The 23046-nt window shown below is 37.1% G+C and overlaps 1 protein-coding gene across 2 annotated transcripts in view; it reads right to left on the minus strand.

The window, feature by feature from the left end:
- LOC141800895 (mannosyl-oligosaccharide 1,2-alpha-mannosidase IA) overlaps positions 1-23046 on the minus strand; it is a 264860-nt gene that overhangs the window by 16971 nt on the left and 224843 nt on the right. Inside the window, exons 5-8 of one of the 2 annotated variants that reach the window (XM_074683747.1) lie at positions 15015-15109; positions 6584-6710; positions 5543-5636; positions 2704-2819 (exon numbers count right to left, since the gene is read on the minus strand). In XM_074683747.1, coding sequence (XP_074539848.1) covers positions 2704-2819; positions 5543-5636; positions 6584-6710; positions 15015-15109 — 432 coding nt within the window. The remainder of the gene's footprint in view (positions 1-2703; positions 2820-5542; positions 5637-6583; positions 6711-15014; positions 15110-23046) is intronic. The other variant, XM_074683748.1, reaches the window with a different exon arrangement.

A 23046-nucleotide genomic window follows, 5' to 3' on the forward strand; every position in this document is an offset into this window, starting at 1 on the left:
TAACTTTGTTTTGAATCTTGGGTCTAATGTTTTTCTTTATTATTCTGCTCATCCAGAATTGGCTTTGACCGAAAAAGAGCCTTGTTTTTAGATTCACATGTACAGACTATTCGGTTTGGAGGGGGTGTTTTTTTCACACCATGGAAAGTTTCTATCATGCAAGTTAGATTTGATAAAGATACAGCCTGCTATTACTGTAAGTAAATTAAGTAACATGCATATTATCAAACATGTTCTTAGCAAAAGAAAAACACTTTCAGGAGGGATGAGTCTGATGATAGGTTTGCTAATTAGCAATGATCATGGCAAAGCATAATTGGAAAATGTTCTTTCATTCATCACTGTTTTAATTAGTAATCTGCTTTTATTTGAATGCCAAAGATAATGAGTTGTGCTGGGCCCTCACCTTAGATCCCTGTACAAACATAAAGTATAGAACTTAATCTGATAGCACGGGGGTCCTTGGCCATTTAAATACCAAGTCGCAGGGGAGAAGAAGAAGCTGTAATTAGTAATTCAGCCTCTGGCTTGACCCTCTGATGAGAACTGAGGAAATCTCAATGGCAATCTTAAGTTATTGTCTCTTTTACTGTAATTGCGGCCGGAGGGAACATGGTCTATTCTGACATTATCTTCATTAAAGGGAACACAGACAGCTTTTGATGTGCTTGAATGCATACGTATACCTAAGATACATGTGTGCACACTCTTTTCTGCACAGAGTGGAAGTGCTCTCAGTTTACATCAGTTTATAAATATTAAAGGCAGTTACACTCTCTTTACATTTCCCAGTGCCAGGGATCTCTACAATGTTATCTTATTTCCTGCATCTATGCCCTTCTACTGAGAACAACAGGCACCGAAACTCTCTGTCTGTGTAATGAGATGATATAACAGCTGTGCATTTTCTGAATAAGACGCAGGAACTTTTCAGCATCTGCATACTTTGATTTTTAGAGAAACATAGCCACTTTCACACAACTAGTTATCTCGCTCTTTCAGTTAAATGTATAAACTGCATATAGTACTTATACAAATATGTACGAATGATGAAACATGTTCTTAACATCACTGGGTATATGATGGGGAACTCCTGAATGGCTGAGTCTCCTGTTAGTGCTGCAACTCTCTGTAATCCCCATGTGCAATAATTATATTTATTTATCAATTCTAATATTTCTTCACTTTTCTCACCCCTTAACATGTGTAATACTTCTCACCCATTCATTACTTCTGTACATATGTATGTTTTACCTGTTATTTTTGACTTGTATTATTGGTTCTGTGCATATTTTCCTCAGCACACACCCTACAAGACTTCTATTTTATATATTTTTATTGTTGTGTTTGTAAAATTCACTTTGCTGCTGTTACACAGCAAATTTCCCTGTTGTTGAAAAATAGAGGATTATCATTTCTTATCTTGTGTTAACTTAAGAAAAAAGTCCACATTCTAGGAAAGTTGACACGAGCTAATAGCTCTGAAGTGGAATATACGGTATGGGCTCAAAACTACTCTCATAAAACTGTCTGTGAAAAAAGTTCATCATATTACAAAGAAGAAATCATTGATGAACATGATTGAAAAACTTAAGGCAAGTCTTTGGGACCAGGCTTTCTTAAGAAGGACTTTAGGAGAAATGAAAAACTATCCAGTGGTCTTCAGATCCAAAAGGACATTCTGTTTTTACAAATTGCTGACACCGCGTCCTCTGCTCTTAAAAGCAGCCATTCAGACATTGTTTTTTTTCAGATAAGGCCTTACATATTTCAGCGAGAAAATGCTGACGGTATTTTCTGACAAGGCCAGAAGGCACTGTATATATATAACACCTTTTAAAAAATCATTTGTATCAAAAAAAAGAAAAAAGAAAAGGCAATGAAAAAATGTAATGCCCATCAAAAGAAAAGACAATAAAATTATTCAACAAAATAATTCACAATGATCACCAAATCAAAAACAACTTTCTGACTTTCACTGCTTTTACTTCTACAAACTCAATGAATAAACAAAAACAAACATTCATCCAAACTTCCACCTAAATTTAAGCAAACAGAAATTTCGACAAAACATCCCAACTGAACATCATATCAACAGGACTTATGCTCAACAAGAAGCAATTCACAGTCTAATGACTTTCTTTATTGAAAAAGACAAGAGTTAGATCAGATACTTAACTCTGAAACAACAACAACAACAAAAAACATCCTCAATGATCAAGAGTTCTTCGGCTGAGCCTTACAGATGCTTTAAATGCAGAAAACTTTCTCCGAATTAGAACTACTAACATGTAAAACTGCCTTTGTGTTCACTTCTTACCTGTTATGTGTTTCTTTAACACACTGTGCCCAAACATGACAACATGGAAACATTTTGGCTGCTTCCATAGCGACTGTGTCATGTTTTATTAAGGAATATTTACATAACTGGTGCCTACACATGAAATTAAAAAAGCTATCACTGTAACAGATGAATGAAATCTAAGATGTATGAAACATCTGGAAAGGCTGTGCAATGTTTCGTACTTCACTCATCCTTCAGCATCCCTGATAAAAACTTCTACTTGCTTTAAAGTTATCTTTCTTTCCTTTGGTGAAAGGGAACGAGATGATCACTTATGCTGGTTTTGTATTTCTTAAAGAGCAGCAGCTTCCACTGAGAACCATCCCTCAGTGTGATGAGTAAGACTGAAATTTTCATACCTCCAGGGCTCCGTAGTACATTTTCTTTGCATCATCGTCCGTTTTGTCTGACATCAGAAACGATTTGATCAGATACTCGTAGAAACTGTCCCCGAGGCCACCAATGGACACGTGATCTGAGAGGGTGAACAGAGGAGAAAGCTTTAGTGGGGTCATTCACACAGGTTTTCATTCAGGGCATTAGAAGAGGTTAAAGTGTTGGATTTCAAAAAGAAAAGTCCTCTCTCCAGGGCATAAATTTGAGCTTTAATATGGTTTCAACACTTTCAAGCTGAAGTCCATAATGTTCGCTAAAGTCGGTTTGAAGTTGAAAGACTAACAATGAGCAAAGATAGCCAGATAAAATCTTGCATGTAAAAACCTTTCTGAAATAAGAATTACTCTACTCATTTGTTCGAAAAGCCAATCTAGATCCAGAAAGTTGTAAAAAAGTGAGACCAAAACGCAGGGCATCTTTTGGAGCCAATACATTTGAGAGCCACAAGACACCATATTTCTTATGCTTGCTGAAGCACAAGTTAAACTTAGCTGTTTCATTCAATATCAGGGAGATTGTGTTGGTCTCAGACTCTCACATTTATAAGCAGTTTAACAAGTTATTGTGTTTTTTTTGTCACTTATTTCCTCTCCAATACTATTCTGGTAAGGAACACAGGGGCACTTAAAGGTGCTATAAGAAGGATCTGTTTTGATTACACTCCCTTGCCATCTTGTGGCCCAGAGTTTTCGCACACTGTTGTAAATTACGTTAAGCCAGGTGTGTGTTTGTTTTGGAATTAAATGGGGTGGAAACAAATTTTCTTTGTTCAAGACAACTTTTTACTGGATACAATGCGCCGGGACTTCTCAGCACAGATATGTAGTGCTACTGTTTAAAAAAGTGACAATAAGCCGGCTATAAGATAGCGACATCAGGAGCCCGGTGCTCTGACATATCTGTTGGCTAATGTGACAACAAGTTAACACTGTCAGTTTGTAAGTAGTTCAGCAGCCGTTGATATTTAGCGCAGCTGGCAGTGCAGTGCTCTGAGACATGTCTATAATGTGTAATGGTAGTAAATTCTGGTTAGCTATTTTCTGCCTGTCATCTACCAAGCAGAGCTAACATAACCTTACTCTTCATTTTATTGACAGACTCTCAAGTTTGAACAGACCACTGCAGAATAACTACTGACTGTGGGTTGGAATGGACATTAGCATAAACAGTTTAGCCCCCGTGTTACAAAGTGATAAAGCCCAAGTTAAAGGCTAATTAGCCTTTAGCTCGGGCTCTCCCGTTTAGCTTTCTTTTGCTCTTCTGTCCTTTTTTCTGTCTGATAGTTAGGCTCCTGTGTCCACCATCACTTCAAAATTAGTCACAGAAATCGATTTTGGCAGAGAAAGCCGGCGTGGTGTTGTCATAGAGACCTAGACGTGCTGCAATTAAATCCGGTCCTAGTCGGCCCAATTGGGAAGCTAAGTAGCTTTTTAAAATAACCTGTAACCGTTAATATTGGCGCTAATAAGCTTTTAATTTAAGCGTGGATTACGTTCAGGCATATATCTAGAAAAGAACCTTTTTCAAGATCACTTTCAAACTTCTCACTGCTCCTTTAATAGAGCTGTCAATCATATCATCAAATCTTATTTTTTGGTGTCATATAACTTATGAAAAGTAAACGTCTTTGATTTGTGTTGACTGATTACCTGCCTGAAAACTCACATGTAATAGTAGTGTTATAGCAGTAGGAGTATTTTTTTATTTAGTCATCATATGACACAAACATTTTCACAGTACAGACACATGTTTTTCTATTCAAACACTCAGCCTTACAGACCAATGAATCTGACTAACTCCTGCCTGGTTTGTTTGAATCACAGTGTAAAAAAAGCTTTTGTGTCTCATAGTAAAACCTCCCAAATGTCCCTCTCTATTCTTAGAGTATCGACTAAATTCAGTCCCTCTTTATTTTTCATGGCTCTTCTGGGTAATTCGTGGTTTGCATGTCCTGTTCTGTGAAACCACACACTCTATGTTCACCGGTGGTAGAAAATAGTGTATCTGAAAGCTAAAACCTAAATGATGATGTAACACACTTCAAGCTTGTGAGTGGAAATTGAAATAAGTGGCTGTTGATTTTCCTCCTTCTTGCTCTGAGTCCACATTCAAATTCATAAAGATGGATGTGGTATCGCAGTGGAGGCGTGCATGAGGCTAAATCTATCCTCTCATTGCATGCACACATCACCTTTGCTTACTCCCCCGCAAGGTTATCAAAGTGCCGCTGTGTTTGTCCTTGACACCGGCAGACGAGAGAGCTGTGCAGCAAAGATTTCTTTTTTTCCTTTGTGGTGATAGATGTAAACAACTCTGCTTCTGTACACGCTCACTCACAACAATTAGCTTCTGTAATTACACAGATTACGACCTTTTCAGTCCTGGTGTTGTATTTTCTCCTCCTCCTCTCAGGTAAATCGGAAAGATCAATTTTCTGAAGTAATTGAATTTATTATCATTTTAATAACCCTGAGCAAAGGGAGTCACGCTTTGCTTTGAGCCTGATATAAGAAATTAAAGGAAATAGACAAATGAGTGACATAGACAGGCAGCTGAAAGGGCCTGTATGTGAGGTGGGTCAAGGTTTGTCAGTGTTGTGAATGCTGAAATAATAAATGTTGGAAGTGACATTCTCAGAGCAACTCGGAGGTGGATTTGTCTCAACAGTCACATTTATTTTCTTATAATGAAAGATATATAGTGACCTCCTATTTCATTACAAATTCTCATTTCCATAACCCGGATTAACTCATAATCCGCGGTTAGTTTCACAGGTTTTAACCAGAAAAATTAAACACTTACGTTGGACCCAGTTGCCGCTGACTGGACTGAGGAAGTTGGGGTACAGACCGTGTGGTTTCTCAATCTTGTTTAGTAGTTTTCTGATGTTCATCACCTGCAAAGAAACCACAGAAAACCATCAGGTAAGTCCAGCCTGGACTGGCACTAAATCAGTGCTCCATGGTCACAGTTAATGTTTGTAGCAAAACATCAAGAAATGTGCTCTCCCACATGTCACTGATGCAGACAAGCACCAGACACCCTCTCACATATGTTTTGGGTTGGCCCCATATAAGCCAGATTTTGGAAACTGATATTTACAACCTTTACAGATGTTTTGAAGAAACCCTTAAAACCTTCCCCTTACAACAGCAATTTTTGGAGTTGTATCACCTGATCTGTATCTGAGCTGCTGGGCCAAAATTGGGATAGCTTGTAGTACTCTCCTAGCAAGTTGATTGGTATTGTTTAAATGGAAAGATAAATACCCTACCACTTTTGAATTAAAGAAAAATGATGTTATTCACCATCTGATATTTGAGAAAATACATGACACCACAAGAGGCAGTACCAAGAAATTTTATTCCATCTGGCAACCTTTTTTAACTTACATAGAAAAAATGATTGCGAAGGACATAATGTGTTTGGGCTGATGATCCTATGCATCTTAGGTAACCCTTTGTTTACTCAATTATGTATTTATTGACTGCTATTGTACATTGTTTGTGTATATTTGGACATGTGTGCATAGTTACATGAATATTTATATATATATGTGTATTTATATACATGTGTACATGAAAATTTCTGTCTTATTTTATTTATCTCATTTTTGTACTTACTTCAATTTGTCTTTGACAATCTATTTTATTTATTTACCTTTTTTTCCTCTTTGTGTAAGGTTCATTGGGGAAAGAGGCTCTGTTGAAGCTACGTTTTACAGTTCAAAATGAAACATTATTGATGTATACTTGCTGTTTTTTGTATAATTGTTAAAAAACAATAAAAAAGACCCTGACAAAAAAAAGAAGAAAAAATTGTGCTCTAGTGTATTCATCGTACCTTCTCTTTGTAGATGGCGTTGTTGGAGAGCTCGCTCAGGTGGACAAACTCTAAGTGAAGGGTCCCAAACTCAGCCAGGATGCTGCTCCCGGCTGAGGCCCAGCCCCAACTCCAACTGGTGCCACTGCAACAGAGACAAGAATCAAACAGGTAGACTAAGTACCCTTGCTGCTCCACACAGGCGTCTCTACAGATGCCGATGCTCATGCAAGGCTCTGCACAGAACTTGAAGTTGAACAATGTAAAATACAGAGTTAGCGGACGTGGGCTAAGGACACAGTGTAAATAGTTCACACTACATATCAAAATGCAGATCAGAGCTCTACAAGACAAGAAAAAGCAGATCGAGGAAACAAATTGCTGTAAACACGACTGCAATCTGCAAAAAAAATAAAACAAAAAAAACCCCACCACAGACCAGCAGAGGAAAATTGTGTCAAGAATTTCCAGCTTGTTGTATCATATGGGTAAATAACTAAGGTCACATAATGGTGATCTACAGGTTGTAAATATCTTGATTATGCATTGAAACAGCAATAAACAGTAATGAAAAACTCCTCATAGTCTTTGCACTGTTGTATGATTCTTGGCATGATTTGACATCAGAAAGTAAGAAAAATATCAGACCTGAATTTTCTTCTACTGGTCTTCTGAATATGAAACCTACTTTGATGTGAAGTTAAATAATCAATTCTTCGTGTTAACCTCACAGGATACTCTTTCACTTTCACCCTGAAAATCCCATTCAGATCTTAATGCAGCTGAACAAAGAGGTAGAAAGTCTTTGAGTGTTTCTACGACCTCTTGGCCTTCTGTGCTCAGACTCTGCGCGATGTGTTGATGCATGCAGAGCCTCGTCTCATTTTTTATTCCCTTTTAGGTGCAGATCAATAACATCTCCATGCATCTCTACAGATGGTTTTGATATATTTCATCCCGTCCATATTAATCCATTTCATTTTTATGCAGCTTGTCACTTGTGTTTTGTTGAGTTGGATTATGTCTCTTCAACTTACTTCACAACTTGCAGAAGAGCTGATGCTGTGAATATATTCATTAACTAACTTTTAACAAAATAAGTAACAGATGTCTGGTGTTTTTTTTGTGTTTTTTTTTTTAGTTCTTGATTTTTATACCTAGGAAGCTGGTTCTCTGTCCATCTCTGTCAATCAGTGAAAAAACTGTTTCATTTAGCGCCCCTACAGGCCTGGAGGACTAATTTTGTTGAGTCTGGATTTGAAGTGATAATCTTTTGCAGTATTTTTTTATTGTATCATGTGATTTTGGCTTTGCATTGTGATGTATACTGTCAGGGTAGTTAATTCAGCTGTGTGTCGGTCATTTTTGCTGTTGTATACATTCTGAACTTAGGCATCATTTGAGAATTTGCTTCCTTAATTCGGATACCTTATGCCGCTGCAGATCTTTTACCTTTGTCTACCATTATAGTTTCCACCTTTTAAAATGAAAAGCCTAGATCTTTTCTTTAATTTTGTTTTCAAGTTTGATATTTTTTTGAGTAATGATTCTTTTTTACCAGTTCATAAGCAAGGCGCTGAAAAATATCTGTCAGATTGATGAGAGAAAGAGAATAAGTCTTCAGCTGGGACACTAGCAAGTATTGTGATGAACAGAGTGTGAATTTGTTTTGAAAAGTGACTGTTTGTGACACAGACATGATGAATCTTAAGTTTCACAGTTGAGTTACAAATAACTTTTGCAACATTGTACTGTGTGTAAAACTTTCCCCAAAAGCAACACCTTTCTGCCCAAGCCTTGTTTTTTGTCTACATGTGAGAGCTCTGATAACAAGTTGAAAGCTAGGTGTGCTGATGTTTTCATTCGATTACTCTAAATTAAGTTATATGAAATATAAATTGGACCTGACAGACTCTGGCTTGCATTTCATAAACATTAATTAAAAGGCGCTATGCAAATTAAATTCCAGACTTCTAAAAATAAACACATCATAGGGCTGAGAAATGAACTTTATCTTAATGAAGTAAATTCATTGTTGCCCCCTGTGATGGATGTTTGTGTAAAGTTTCATTAACCTCAACTTATCAGCACAGCAAATTAAATGTAATCTTCAGCTCCAAAAAGTTAGCCCAGAACTCTGACCAACAAGGTCATTAAAACACTCTCTGCTTGATTTCCTGGAGTCACTTTGCAGATCTAATTCTCAGTAAATGTGGGTTTTTAGAGCCAATGATTAGCTGAGACTGAATCTCCGACAAGAACGATTCACATATCCTCTAATAGACGCTGGAGGAGATCAAACATCCTGTAATGAATTGGACTGAGTTTGTCAGAAGGGATGAAGATGAAGGGAGTAGAAGGTGGCTCTTGTGTGAGGGCAGCGATGAATCAAAGAGTTTGCCTTCAAGATGAATACATCCATTAAAAGTTTGCGGCTACATCATTAGTGGCTCTGGCTTGAGTCGTATCTGATTCTTCCTTTAAGACGGATGAATATTAGAATCAAAGCTGAGCTGAAGGACGGTGCAGAGAGTGTCTGAAGACAGGTAAACAAAAAGGCTGCCTGTAAAAAAAAACACTGGCACTCATTCTGTAATCTCTTCATCTGCGTTTTCAAACACATGGTCACGCTTTTCCACAGATATCAGAAACATAAACAGGTGTAGAAGATGATGAACTGGACTAAAATCAATATCACAGCAGATGTAATGTATCGGGGAAATTGGCCTGTTTTTGCATAATAGCAGAGAAACTTGAATTATTCAGGGTTGACTCAGTTACACGCTACAGAAGCACTCGTGCCTTGATAATATTTTCTCTTTAAGGTGAATGGCATAGTTACGACACTAAGCACTGTTTGCACATTAACGCTGCGACCTCCCTCTATATCATGTTTATATTTCAGATATATCTTAGTCTCCCTCTTATAAATGTTTTCTTATCTGAGTTATTGTAGTCCTTAATGTTTTAACGTATTTCTACTTGTGGTTTGGTTTAATTATGTGAATTATTTGACTTCTATTGCTGTATCTGATTTGACAGTCTGCTGCTATGATGCCATTATAACTCAGGCTTTGGATCGGTAAAGACTGTGGGTGCACTGGTCACAATTTTCTGGACGATTGTGAAAAAAAAAAAAAAGCCTGACCTGCCGATACCGATTTGGGCTGATACCTATTTTTTATTTTTTTATTTTTTAATAACTGACAGCATTAACCTCCAATTTTCCAATCTTATTTTATTGAAAATCATTGAACAAAACCTGTAAAACAATAAAATTTTTATGTTTTGACTTAAACAATCAATAAAGTGTCCTAAGTTTCAGGTTTTAGAGCAAAAAGCAACAATGGCTGGCTGTAAGACCTTCTTAGAGGTATGTAAGATCGGTTTGGATGGATGGATGAATGGATGTAAGGATGGGCTTATCACCTGTCACTGATCCCCCAAAATTAAGGAAATCGGTACCGATCGATCAGCCAGCTGATTGATCAGTGCATGTCTAGTAAAGACCATCCATTCATCCATAATCAATTGTTCAGTGGAAGGGGTTTGTTCAGGTCCCTCCTGGGTTTTTACTGTAACTAAGGAGAATGCTTAATGAAGATAGGGAGACAAACCTTCAGATAAGTGCACTTCTGTACTTGATGCAAGCTCTGTCCTCTAACTTTGACAGCACTGCGGTTGATCTTTTCCTCAAAGTGAAACCTTTTCTAATTTGGCAACCAGAAAATAGGATAGTGCCCAATCTATACTACGCTACTCTTCATATTCACAACAAAGTGTAATCAAATTTGTTGATTCTTGGGGCAAGCACCAACAAACCAATGCGGCAGGGGCTATGCTAACAGGTGCTGCTCATTAGGTTCCAATCAGGCACCTAATTGGCAGCACCTGGGGGTAGCAGAGGTTTACAACAAGAGTCAATAACAACAGCAGAATAAGCTGTTTGGCATTGCAAATGAGAAGTTTGGCAACTTATTACGGCCATAATCCACATACTCAACTCTGCTGCTCAAAGTATTTAATAAGCACCTTGATATTTAGGTAACTCAGTTTTATAGTTTTTATTATCGAAGCAGTTTGTTTTTACTTTTTACCTCATTGGAGTAAGAATTTTCGCATTTTAATTCAATTCAATTAAAAAGCTGTAAACTCATGCTTAATACAAATGTGTCTGATTTAAAAAATGATATAAACAGGCTTTCCAATGATTTGAGATTTATTGCCAAGAAGAAATATATCTTAAACAATTTGCTGTAAACAATGTGTTACAATAAAGAAATAGTCTACAAAAGACAAATTGCCTTACTTTTTGTGTTAAGATTGTATAGTTCTTATATAACCCGAGCTCAAAAGATGTGTATGACCTTGAGAGTAATAGGAGCGCTTGTCACATCTATCACACTTAAATGGTTTCTCTCCAGTGTGAACTCGCAGGTGGACTTTCAGAGGGAACGATCTGAAGTAACTTTTACCATAAAACAATGTGTTACAATAAAGAAATAATCTATTAAACACAAATTGCCTTACTTTTTGTGTTAAGATTGTAAAGTTCTTACATAACCAGAGCTCTAAGGACAGGCTGGTTGTGGTCAGTCAATTTCATTTAGAGTGCGATTGAAAAACTCTGTGCCTGCAATTTAATCGAGGTTTAACAAGTTTTCAGGGCCATCTTCAGCTTCCAGGAGTGCATTTCAACCACAGAGAGTGGCTTCCTTAAAGTTCACTTTTATAAAATTCTCTTCTCATAACTGGTACTGTGTGAAATTAAAAACAAATAAAAACAACGTTGAAAGGGTTCCTCTCACAAGGTGTTTGGAAAGTGGGATACAATTTAAAAGTGGAGTGTTTTTTTGCTAGAAGGAACCCCCTCTGTGATCCCAAACAAAAAGCAACGAGCACATGTTTTCATTTTTGTTAAAGCAGCTGAATATTTCGCCAAAGGAATGTTTTGAATGTGTTTTGAAATGGTTTGTTTTGTTAAATCAGCAGTCAAAATGTGAAGCAGTTTGGCATTACTACTGAAAAAAAACAGATGTGATTTTTGATTTTTTTATTCAAAAAAAAAAAACTTCTCCAACAAATTTGAGCATAAAAACATGAAAATATTTCTTTTTGCAAGGATCGAAAATAACATTTCAACAAAACACAAATAAGGGAAAAAGGTGCATTTCTAAATCATGTGTGGAGATACTCCACACCTTCTGACTGAGCATCAGAACTGAACTCCTTGACTGTTGAAATTCTGTTACACCCTTCATATGTTCAACTATAAGCTGAAGTGTGTGTGTTTGAGTGTCTGCAAGTCACTCCAAAGACCCCACATGAGCAGACTTTGGGCAGCCTGGTTCCTCCTGCCCATCTGTAGCTCAGACCCATGTTAGTGATGTAGCAGGAATTAAGTGTAGAAAAAGGTAATTAAATCTGCCGGCAGCTGTCCGGCTTGGCTGCTAGGTTAATTGGAAGCAGGTGGACGACAGAGGTGCCAGGAAGTTTCTTATAAGATTAGAAAGTAAGAGGAAGAGGAGGGTATCCTGTAGGATTTAATAAACTCTTTAAAAGCTGACTTTAAAGAAGTTTGGCTATTAAAGTCTTTCTATTAGTCTCCCTGTGAAACTGTTAAATCAACTGAAAAGAGGCACTTCTTTTATCTTCAAAATTGTGTGAATAGGGCCGAACCCAAATCCAGACACAAAGAGAAGCAGAGTCAAAATCATGCCAGAAGTGATAATTCGACTGCTGGAGTTGCTGTAACAGCAGATTTTTCACCACTCTTCAATTTCTCCTTTTTAAGAATTATTTAAGAGGTGGGAAAAAGGGGTGAACCAATTTTAGATGCACTGTACAGTTCGCAGTGAAAAACTTTGAAAAAAGTTTGTAGTTGCATTTTGTTGCTGTGAAATATACCTGATGATATTGATACAAATTCTAGGAGTTAAATTGACTATTTTAAGCAGATTGGAGGGTTAACCTCATATATAAGGTCAAACTTGCAAAATTAAGCTGTATATTAGAAGACCCATGATGATAATTTGACCAACACTCACTGACACAGTGCTGTTATTCTACATTATATCAATTCATTTGTGTGTATGTGTATGTAGGGATGTTCGATACCACTTCTTATGCAGACCAATACCAGTACAAAACTCCCTCTTTGGTACTCACCAATACTGAGTACCGATACTATTAGCACTTTTGATACATAAAATTTCAATTAACAGTGACAGATCATTTTGAGCAAAGACAGCACAGTCACTCTGCCATTAGGTCCAAATAAAACACCAACAACTCTCTCTGAGTTTAGAATTTTTTTGGTATTAATTAAAAAAATATTAAAAGTGCAAAATAAAACTAACAACTGTCAGAGTTTAAGTATTTTATAAAGTAAACTGAAGTGCAAAATAAAACAGTTTAACTGTTAACTCTCCCTGGTTCATTCATTTTGTCCGAACAAGACCTGGTGCACATTTGCCGTGGTGTTAAACTGCAGCAATTAGCAGCAACTAGTGGCGAGGAGGACTTGCTCGATGTAAGATTTTCTTGCCTAGAGTATTTGCTGCTGGTATCTGAAGCTTTCACAAGTACTGATACCTTGAAAAAAGGCTGGTATTGGCTCGATACCGATACCTGGTTTGGTACTCGCTAATCCCAATGTGTATGTATATATTTGTACATATATATTGCATAGCAGCTGACTGGAGCCAACTGGATTTTTCTTTTTTTTTCACTTTTTACTCATCAATTAACAATGGAGAAGGGGTGAAAAATAATATGTTATACTTCCTTCCACTCCTTTTTGTAATGCAAAAGAAGTTAGATCACCAATTTGTTTTTGTTTCCATCTTAAATTGCAAAGTTGCAAAGTTTCTGTGTTCCAACTTCTGTTTGACCATTTTTATCTTGGTTATTATTTTCTTTTACATTTTTCAAAATGAACATTTTCAGTCAATCAATCAATCAATCAATCAATCAATCAATCAATCAATCAATCAATCAATCAATCAATCAATCAATCAATCAATCAATCAATCAATCAGCATTCAGTAGTTTGGCAGGTTATTCTTTCAAATTTTTTCATGAGTGATGCTCTAAAATGATCTATAGTTGAACTGTTTGGCTGCAATAATACCATATTTTCAGTCTTGTAAAAAAAAGTAACATAAAATAAATTATATGAAATGAAATAAATAATATGAAATAAAAGATAGAGTATTAAGCAGATGGAACACCACTGTTATCTCCACTCCTGCGTTAGATGGAGGAGAACCCAGATCCAGACACAAAGAACCATAGATAAGGTCAGGCCAGCTATGCTAATTTCTTTCCTTTTTAATTATCTAAATGTCTCATCTTGTAAAAAACTAAAAGAAAACTAAAAAGAAATGGCACCATGGTTATTTTATGATTACATTTTTTTTCTTTAAGGGATGTAAGATGTCAACAAAGAAAGGGCACCATTGCGATCCCCCTTATGGCACAGTAATGGTAGGACCAAAATTTAGACATGAAGACAAAGATGTTAAGTCAGGCCAGCAATGATAATTTCATTCACTTTTAATAATTAAGTTTCTGGTCTTGTAAGAATACAAAATGCTTTGAAAAACAATTAGGTGCCATCATTATCTCCACTTTGGCAGTGGAAAGGTACAGACATTAAGTAAAGGAGAACAGCAGTTATGATTCATAATCTAATTAATAGTTTTATTATCACAGTCTGTTCTCATCAGTTTGTCTTATTTTTCTAGTATTTCAGTCCAACTTTGAACTGGAGAAAGTGACAAACAGGAGGCACATTTGTTATCCCCACTCTCGAGTATAAAGGGTGTAGACTTCAGAGAAAAATTCAGAGTTAAGCATTTGGTAAAAATAGCTCTAATGGCTGTGTTGCATGACTGATTATGTCAATAAAGATTTGAGTGTAGAAAGTTAATGGTCTGGAACAGATTAAAATAAATACAACTCATTTAAACCCATGCAAACATTCACAATGTGACCGTGCAAAGCGTTAGTGAACACAGATTAATGCCTATCTGGAATCATCATTAACGGGGACCAGAGTTAAATGAGAAGCTGTTGTTAAAGATTTACTTTTAATTTACTTTATTAAAAAGTAATTTTTCAAATTATTTCAGACATTTTTATAGATCTGGATGTCCTTTTCTCTTATTGGATGCTGTAAAATTTTCAAAAGCTCTTTTTTTGTGCCAGGCAGCCTGAAGGAAAATAACTACAAGTTTTAAGCCAGTTTGGTGACTCAACTGTGGATTAGAGGCTGCTCCAGTACAATCATATTCTATTCCCTGTTGTAGGATGGGGTATTTAAATCAACCTTGCCTCTAGTTGTCATGATGAGCAAACAGTGATTAATGCAAGCCAAAAAGATATTTTGACACAGTCTTTTATCAGTGATGGAGGACGGTTGGAGGTGAAGGCTGGTGCTGAAACTCACCTCCCCAGGTTGATGACTCCTCTGGGGATTCCTGTCGGAGTGTTGAAGGCGGGGAGCAGCTTCTCTCCCAGCTCCAAGGCTTTACTCTTGAACAACTGGAAAGAGAAGAAGACAGTGTGTGAATGTTTTATTGTAGCTTTAGTCTCAAAATTAATCATAACAGCAGCATGATTTATACAGAAGAAGTGACTGTTATCTTTATCCTAGCTTGATGATATATCACTGTCACAGGATAGAAATCACAGGCCTGCACACATTTCCCTCAGCTTTCTATCTCCAGCTAATTACATGCAGCATAAGACCCACTCCAACAGAGCTACAGCAGGATTAAAGGCAATTTCCCAGATGTAATCTACAATAGTCCATTTAAAACTGCACTTCCTTCCCATCTCCACAGCCAGTCTCTGAGGCCAGGGTCGAGGATGGATTATCAAATATCAAATCTCCTAAAACCAACGGGGACAATGTTTGAAAAACAAGAAAACAAACAAAAAAAACTGAGATGAAAAGAATGGGGTAAGATGCTGAACTTCTGACAAAGGAATGCATTTCAAAGAGGAGATTTAGGTTGCAGTGCAGAGGTAAGAGAGTTCTACAAGAAAGCTTTGGAGACAACAGGGAGTAAAGGGAGTGATTGGGAAGAGACAGATGTGGTAAACACAGAGGGAAAACAGAGTCTAGACAAAGACAAAGCACAGTCAGAGAGAGGGAAAGGAGGAGGGGGGATTCAGAGCAGTGACTCAGCAGAAATATTAAGGGCAAAGAAGAGAAAACCAGGACAACAAACTGCAGGCAGACAGAGGAAACCCTGAATGTAGCTTTTGTAGTCTGAAAAATAATGACATTACTTTTACCTCGGCAAACTAGAAAAAGGGATCTAGTGTTTATTCACTGAATGTCTGCTATACTGCAGCGTGTTAAGTTTCTGAAGATCCTCTTTCTACCAAAAACACAATGCACAGCTCACATATTTCATGCTTCTATGATACAAAATTACAAAGTCTCCCTCTTGTACTTATTGTGCTGAATTATTTCAGTGCCATATTAAGTCCTTCCCATGAGTCTTTACATGTAACAACAATGGATGTTACTTGAGCTCAAAGCAACCCCATGTTGCTATACAGCTTTCATAAATACATTCACAGTGTGTTATCAGTGGTGTCCTCAGAGGGGGGTGGTGGCACACAGCTCAAGTACTCTATTGGATCCCCCCTGTGGATGATAAATAGTTTTAAAATGCTCTCTCTGGAGCCCTTAAAGTGAAAAACATGAAAAAAAAACAAAACAAAACATTTTTCACTACCCAGGGTGTGGATAAAATGTAGTTAGATGTTGTTTTTGATCTTCCAGTTTTTAAAGTTTTTTTAAAACATCATAATAACTAGAAAAGCACTCAGACAGCACATACCTCCTCTAAGCATATTGTGATTGTCACCAACACTTTAGTCCTACTTTAATGTTATACTCACTTTCAGCAGACTGACTGCTGCAATTTGGTGTTAGTTGCACATTTGTATGATAATTTGTTTCCTGACAGTGTTGAAAATTATGATGACCCAAAACATATTTCATATTCAGGATCTTGGTATCCAGATATTGCCAGGATCCGACCAATCCAACCATTTATCCTGGAGTTATATACACATATGGTGAAAACGGCCCTATCTCACAATAATGAAGAATTCTTTTAAAAAATCCTGGAGCCAGACGGTGATCCAGATCACCACCAAAATTCAATCTCTTCTTCCTTATCTCATTTTCAACATTTCTTTAAAATTTCATCAAGATCTGTTCATTACTTTTTGAGTTATGTTGTTCACAGACAAACAGACAGCCAGACAAACTCTCTTGAAAACACAACTTTCTTGGCAGAGGTAATAAATACAAGACTTTTTATTCTTTATCTTTTAGTAAAACTTAGTAAAACTACACTCACAGGTTCTGTGTGAACATTTCTGACCCAAAACTAAAGCAACATGACAGAAAAAGATCCTTTATTTGATCTGAACAAACAGCTTAAAGAATAAGCATCAAACACATTTGTGAAATGACAACAAGATTTGTTTTTTTATTGGGAATTTTTTGGTGACGTGATGAATATAACTAGATCTCCTTTAATTTGACCACAATATGTGTCCACTTTACTCTGCCCACCTTTATGTTCCCAATAGAAAAGTCTCAGTAATGTAGTGCTTGTGGCATTTTGGCTTCCCTCTGCTAACAATGCTGCAGATGCAAAATGATGATCAATAAAGTGTCTAAAAGGATTACTCCTCAGAGTGTAGATATTACAGGCAGTGATGAACCAGTGATTAAATGAGATTTATGACATGGCTCGAAGCATCAAACTTTTATCATCTTCTCATTAAATGATGTTACAATCCTGATTCGTGCAGGGGAATTATGACACTGTTCCTTTGAACTAAGTGCAAGTGACGCAGAGAATAACACAAGATGATCTCTTTCTGCAAAAAAATGGCTAAAGCTGTGACTAAATGAGGGCTGAAGTAGAGGAAGGCAGAAGAAGAAGAGAAAGAATGAGAAAAAAAGGAGACAAAGATGAAAAATGACAAGGTGCTGGTTTGGTTCAACAGCTCAGGTACAGAGGCTAAAGTCATCTCAGTGGGTGGCTCTTTGCTGCATGTCATTCCCCACTCTAACTTCCAAGTTTGCTACTTCATCCACAGCCCTGTCATCTGACAAAAATGAATAAAAAGAGGAATCAGAAGATTGAGATCCAAATACGTGGTCCCAGACCAGTCCCCACCGACTGACCTACTCTCACCTCCTTCCTGCTGAGGTCGACAAAGTTTGAAAAATATTGTACTGACATTGTTCCAAAGAGCTACAAGCACTCTGTTCTCACAGAGCCCTGGCCTTCAGAAATAGAGGGATTGTACTAGAAGAGTGTTACACACTGGCTTGAATAATACAGAGCTGTCTCTGACTAATGTGTTTGCGTGTGTGTGCTTCACTCCCCTCTCTGTCCCCTGGCCCTGGGTTTTATCAAAGGGAGCACTAATGACCCTCCGCCTGGTCCCAGCTCTGCTCATCGCTTCTTTCTAACAGCATCACTGCTGCTTCATTTGGAGAAACCAGAAGCCCAGAGGCTCACACACACACACACGCACACACACACACACACACACACACACACACACACACACACACACACACACACACACACACATACACACACACACACACACACACACACACACACACACACACACACACACACACACCGCACATCCGACACAATGCAGACACACTAAGTTAATAAAGAAACATGCACGCATACATACACATACAACTTACTCCTGGTGTCTGTTGCACTCTATGAACTAGGAAAGCACTCAGAGAGTGCAGAGATCAAGCATATTGTGATTGTCACACAACACTTTAGTCCTGCTTTAATGTTATACTCTCTTTCAGCAGACTGTCTGCTACAATTTGGTGTCAGTTGCAGGTTTGTACGATAATTTGTTACCTGACAGTGTTGAAAATTTTGATGACCCAGTACATATTTCATATTCCAGATGTTAGTATCCTGAATATTGCCAGGATCTGGATTGCACTTTCACATCTGTCCGAAATTACCATGACCTTGTTTCGTATTGTTTTGCAAAGCAATCCGACCATTTATCATGGAGTTATATACACATATGGTGAAAATGGCCCTATCTCACAATAATAATTTAAAAAAATCCTGGATCCAGACGGTGATCCAGATCACCACCAAAATTCAATCACTTCTGTCTTATTCCATTTTGAACATTTCCTGAAAATTTCATCAAGATCTGTTCATTAGTTTTTGAGTTATGTTGTTTACAGACACAGACAAACTCTCCCAAAACATAACCTCCTTGGCATGGTTGATAATTCGGCTCCTGTAATCATACAAGATGTGAGCATATGCATACAAAGCCTGCATGATATACAGGTAGCTATACATTGTTCAATATTAGGATTTCAAAACGAAAATTCTCAAGCACATGAATGAAGTTGCAATTTACTGTGCAGCTCCATCTCTCACACACTTGTTGAATATGCAAAATCTCATCACACTCTCTTGTATCATGTAACCGACAAACAAGAAGCAGGGCAGCTGATTATTTTGAAGTTGTTTATTCTTGTTTATAAATTACTTGATTAATGTCACTAAAGCTCCTTTGGCTGGCATCTCTAAATGATTTACTGTACACAGCGCGCAGGCTAAATGAAAGGCCGTGTTCATGAATCTGTCTTCAGTGACACTCTGAGAGCCTCTTCATCACGTCAGCTTCATTACTGAAGTGCTTCAGTAATTACGCTCCCTGTGTCGGCACCACCTCACAATCCATTCAGTAATGCAAAGACATCAGGAGGTTTCAAAACTAAGCTGTGTTAAAGGTTTTACTCCTTCAAATTCTTCTTTTTTTATCAGACTGAGCGGAAGAATGGTCGACATTGATCTGATGTGACAGTCGACAGGTCGCTTTCTCCCCTTCTCGGCTGAGGTTCCCTGTAGGATGGTGACAGAGGGCCAGACACAAAAGGCTTTTCTATCAGCTCTAAACTGCTGAAGACACGTATCGGCCATGCGGTCGACTCTCCCACTGCAAACATCATTGGCGCCCAGAGGAGAGACACTTTGAGTAACATTTTGAGGTCTGCCACTTCTGTTTACCGGTAAAACCTCTCAGTCCCACTTCAGGGAACACACGGAGACGGTCCTGTGCACTCTGCCATACAAGCAACTGAGTGAGTCAACATTCCTTGTAGCTTTAAATTCACCTGTCTGTGTAAAATGTAGCTGTTGGAGCCAAGAAAAAAAAACGCACTGCCTGTGTGTATAAAGGAGCAGATTGGAGGAATTGAAACACTGAAATAATCTTTAAATTGAAGTTAATAAATCATAACAAGAACAATATCTTAATAACTTCTCTTCTCTGTTTTTTTACCTTTTGCTGTTGCTAAGGAAGTAATAAAAAATAACCCAGTTACTTAGTGCCATTAATTAATCGAACCTTAAGAACACCATAAATAAAACTTTTCATGCATCGCAATTAGTCATTTTAAATGCATTTCCATAATATGACCTGGAACACTGGAAGCACAGGAAGAAAATTGGAGGGAAGGGAAAAATAGGGTCTAATTATTATTATTATCATCATTGTAATTGTATTTTATTTTTTATAACCATTTGTCTTGAACATACAACAGCTAAAGTGCCATGATCGTTGGATTCTCAAGTTTCCCAACCGCACCTTGTGTGATAGCTGCAACTATGGCATGATGATGTCATGATCTGTGTCGACCCGGTGGTTTTTCCCCTGTTATTGAGCTACCTAATAAACTAAACTGAACTTTGAGGCTCTTCCCCTGTCTAACCACTGTCTACGTGTAGGGCAGGAGTATCCCACCTTGGCTGATAGAGCCCTGAAATACCTTATGTCTTTTGTTGCAACCTACTTGTGCGAGTCTAGCTTTTGTTTGTTAATAATTTCCTATTCTAAACAAATGTAATAAGTATTAAAAATTAAATAGAAGTTAGTATCCCACCATATTGTATTGTGTCTCATCACATCACACCATACAGTGCCCTACTATATCACATCATTTTGTATCACTTCTTGTCTTTTTCCAGAATTTCCCATTAGGTTTGCTTGGCTATGAGTTCCTCCACACTTGTGTTCTTACTCAATATCTAAGTCAAAAGATTAAATTAAAGTTTTTACTTTTGGTTCATTCGTGTTTATACAAGACTTTAAAGTTTTCTTCAAAAATCTCAGGTTAATTTTTTAAAACAGCTTTGTTGCATTCAATATTGTTGCTGTCTTTATATATTATGTATTGATTAAAAGAAGGAGGGTTTCCCTGAACTCATAACGGTGTGAGTCAAATGTGCTCTTTGGATAGAACCAAGCAGAGGTAGAAAAATCAAAATGAAATGTAATTGAATCTTTTAAATGGTTAAGAAGACTTTATTGATATATGGTTTCAATTCTAACCCTAAAAAATGTTGACATCAGATTTAATTTTGTTTCTGAGGTCAACATGAGCGTGCCATGGACATGAAAGCATTTCAAAAAGTGTCTTGTATTTTTCTTGCTCTATTTTATTGCCTTTCATAAACAAACAAACTCTAGAACAATAAATAGGATCCTGAAATGGGTTTCATAAAACATAACTGGAGTAGAAATTTTCACAATAAAGAAAAAAAACGTCTCCAACATAACCTTGAAGCCTCCTGATATGTTTCTATTTGATTACTGACAACAATGCAGCTCAGGAGCAAAGTGGGAAAAGATACTTAAGTGTTTGACATCACATCCAAAACTTGATTCACTTTGATAATTCATTATTTTGGTCTTTTCACAGCATTTGTTGACAATAAAGTAAATGTAACACTAGCATCTGCCTTATACTTGAAGATGAATAACAGTAAAGTGGTCAATCATATGAAAATTTCCCAGGACTCCTCTTTGTTTTCTTGGCTTGACAATGAGTCTGAGTTACTTTGTCTCAGCCTTTTTTCCTTTTCTCATATAAGACACATTTTTAAGTCTGATGAGACAGGTGACAGATACAGTGAGTTTCTAGTGTTGCAGTGAAGTGACTAACTGTGGGAGTGGATGCTGATGGGTTTTAGCAGCCGGCAGAGAGCTTCATGAGCCGCACACATTCCTCACTCAGAGTGTCACTCACTCTGATTAAAATGTGGGCTTTTAATGCTCGAACAAAGCTGCGTCTCTTTTACAGCTGCCATCACCTCCTCTTTATTCACATTACTGAGGTGTTGGCGACAAAGCAGACAGAAATTCTGATCCGCCAACGATGAGAAAAGCATGGCGAGCAGCAGTGAAATGGAAAACATATCTGCAGTTTGAGGCTGAATTTCATCTCAGCTTCAGAGGGATGTTGATGCTCTTCTCGCTTCTGTCCTCTGGTTCTGACACCAAAGGGGAGTGCATGCATTATGCTGTCCAGCGCTGACTCGATTATTTCCATTCAACCAGTTGCTTCTGTGAGAAAAGTTCATTTGAAGTCATATCAGGTTCCTCTGCTCCAAAAATAACAACCAAATCTACAAACTCAGCAGGTGACATTTTGTGAATCTTCAGATGTTGTCTGGCTGAGAAAAACAGGAGTTTTCTTTGGACCACTGATAAACAACTCTTACTGGCAGCATATGATCATAGATCTGCAAACTAACCTTTCCTGCCCTCTTTGCTATCTCATACCAACATGCAGGGCACAGCAATTTTCTCATCATCTTTTTACTTGGTCATGAATGCCAGAGCAGCTTTGCTACAGTCAAATCAAATCTAGAAAGGCAGCTGTGTCTATCAGCGCAGTCCACACAAGAGGAGAAGAACCTGATGGATTTGACACTATCAACACTGGGGCGTCTCTTTTTATGAAATCTGTCCAAATTTACCTTAAGTAAATATGTTTAAATTTATGCTACATAACAAACTAATCACTAGCTTTACTTATTGTTATTAATGCAGGAACATATGATTAATCAGAGCCGCCAACAGGTCCAGATAAAGTCCTCGAAAGATGCTTTGTCCAGAAAACAAAAAAACAAAACAAAACAAAAAAAAACTGTCACAGCTGAGTGGGTTGAATATCACATAATTATATCATTCAAGATCCAAACACTTCGAAACAGTGTTTTTCAAATGTATAAATTAATTAATTAATTTATCTTATTGATAAGGTCTACTTTATCAAAGTTAAGACTTTTGTTATAAATGTGGTTAATGGAAACATTGCTTATTGTGAGCCATTTAAGTTTCATTTTCAGCTGAAAAAAAAAAAAGTTATATATATATATATATATATATATATATATATATATATATATATATATATATATATATATATATATATATATATATATATATATATATATATATATATAAAGACTGAATCTTAGTATATGGAATCAATTTTTTGTGTTTGTGCGTCTGCTGTCTTATTCAAAGCACTGCTTCCCAATGAATTTTATATATTCTTTAACTACTGTTAAGCACTGATTGTA

This window comes from Halichoeres trimaculatus, unplaced genomic scaffold (genome assembly GCF_033239565.1).
Source record: "Halichoeres trimaculatus isolate MK-OKI-2021-1 unplaced genomic scaffold, fHalTri1.1 fHalTri1_scaffold_12, whole genome shotgun sequence".
NCBI lineage: Eukaryota > Metazoa > Chordata > Actinopteri > Labriformes > Labridae > Halichoeres > Halichoeres trimaculatus.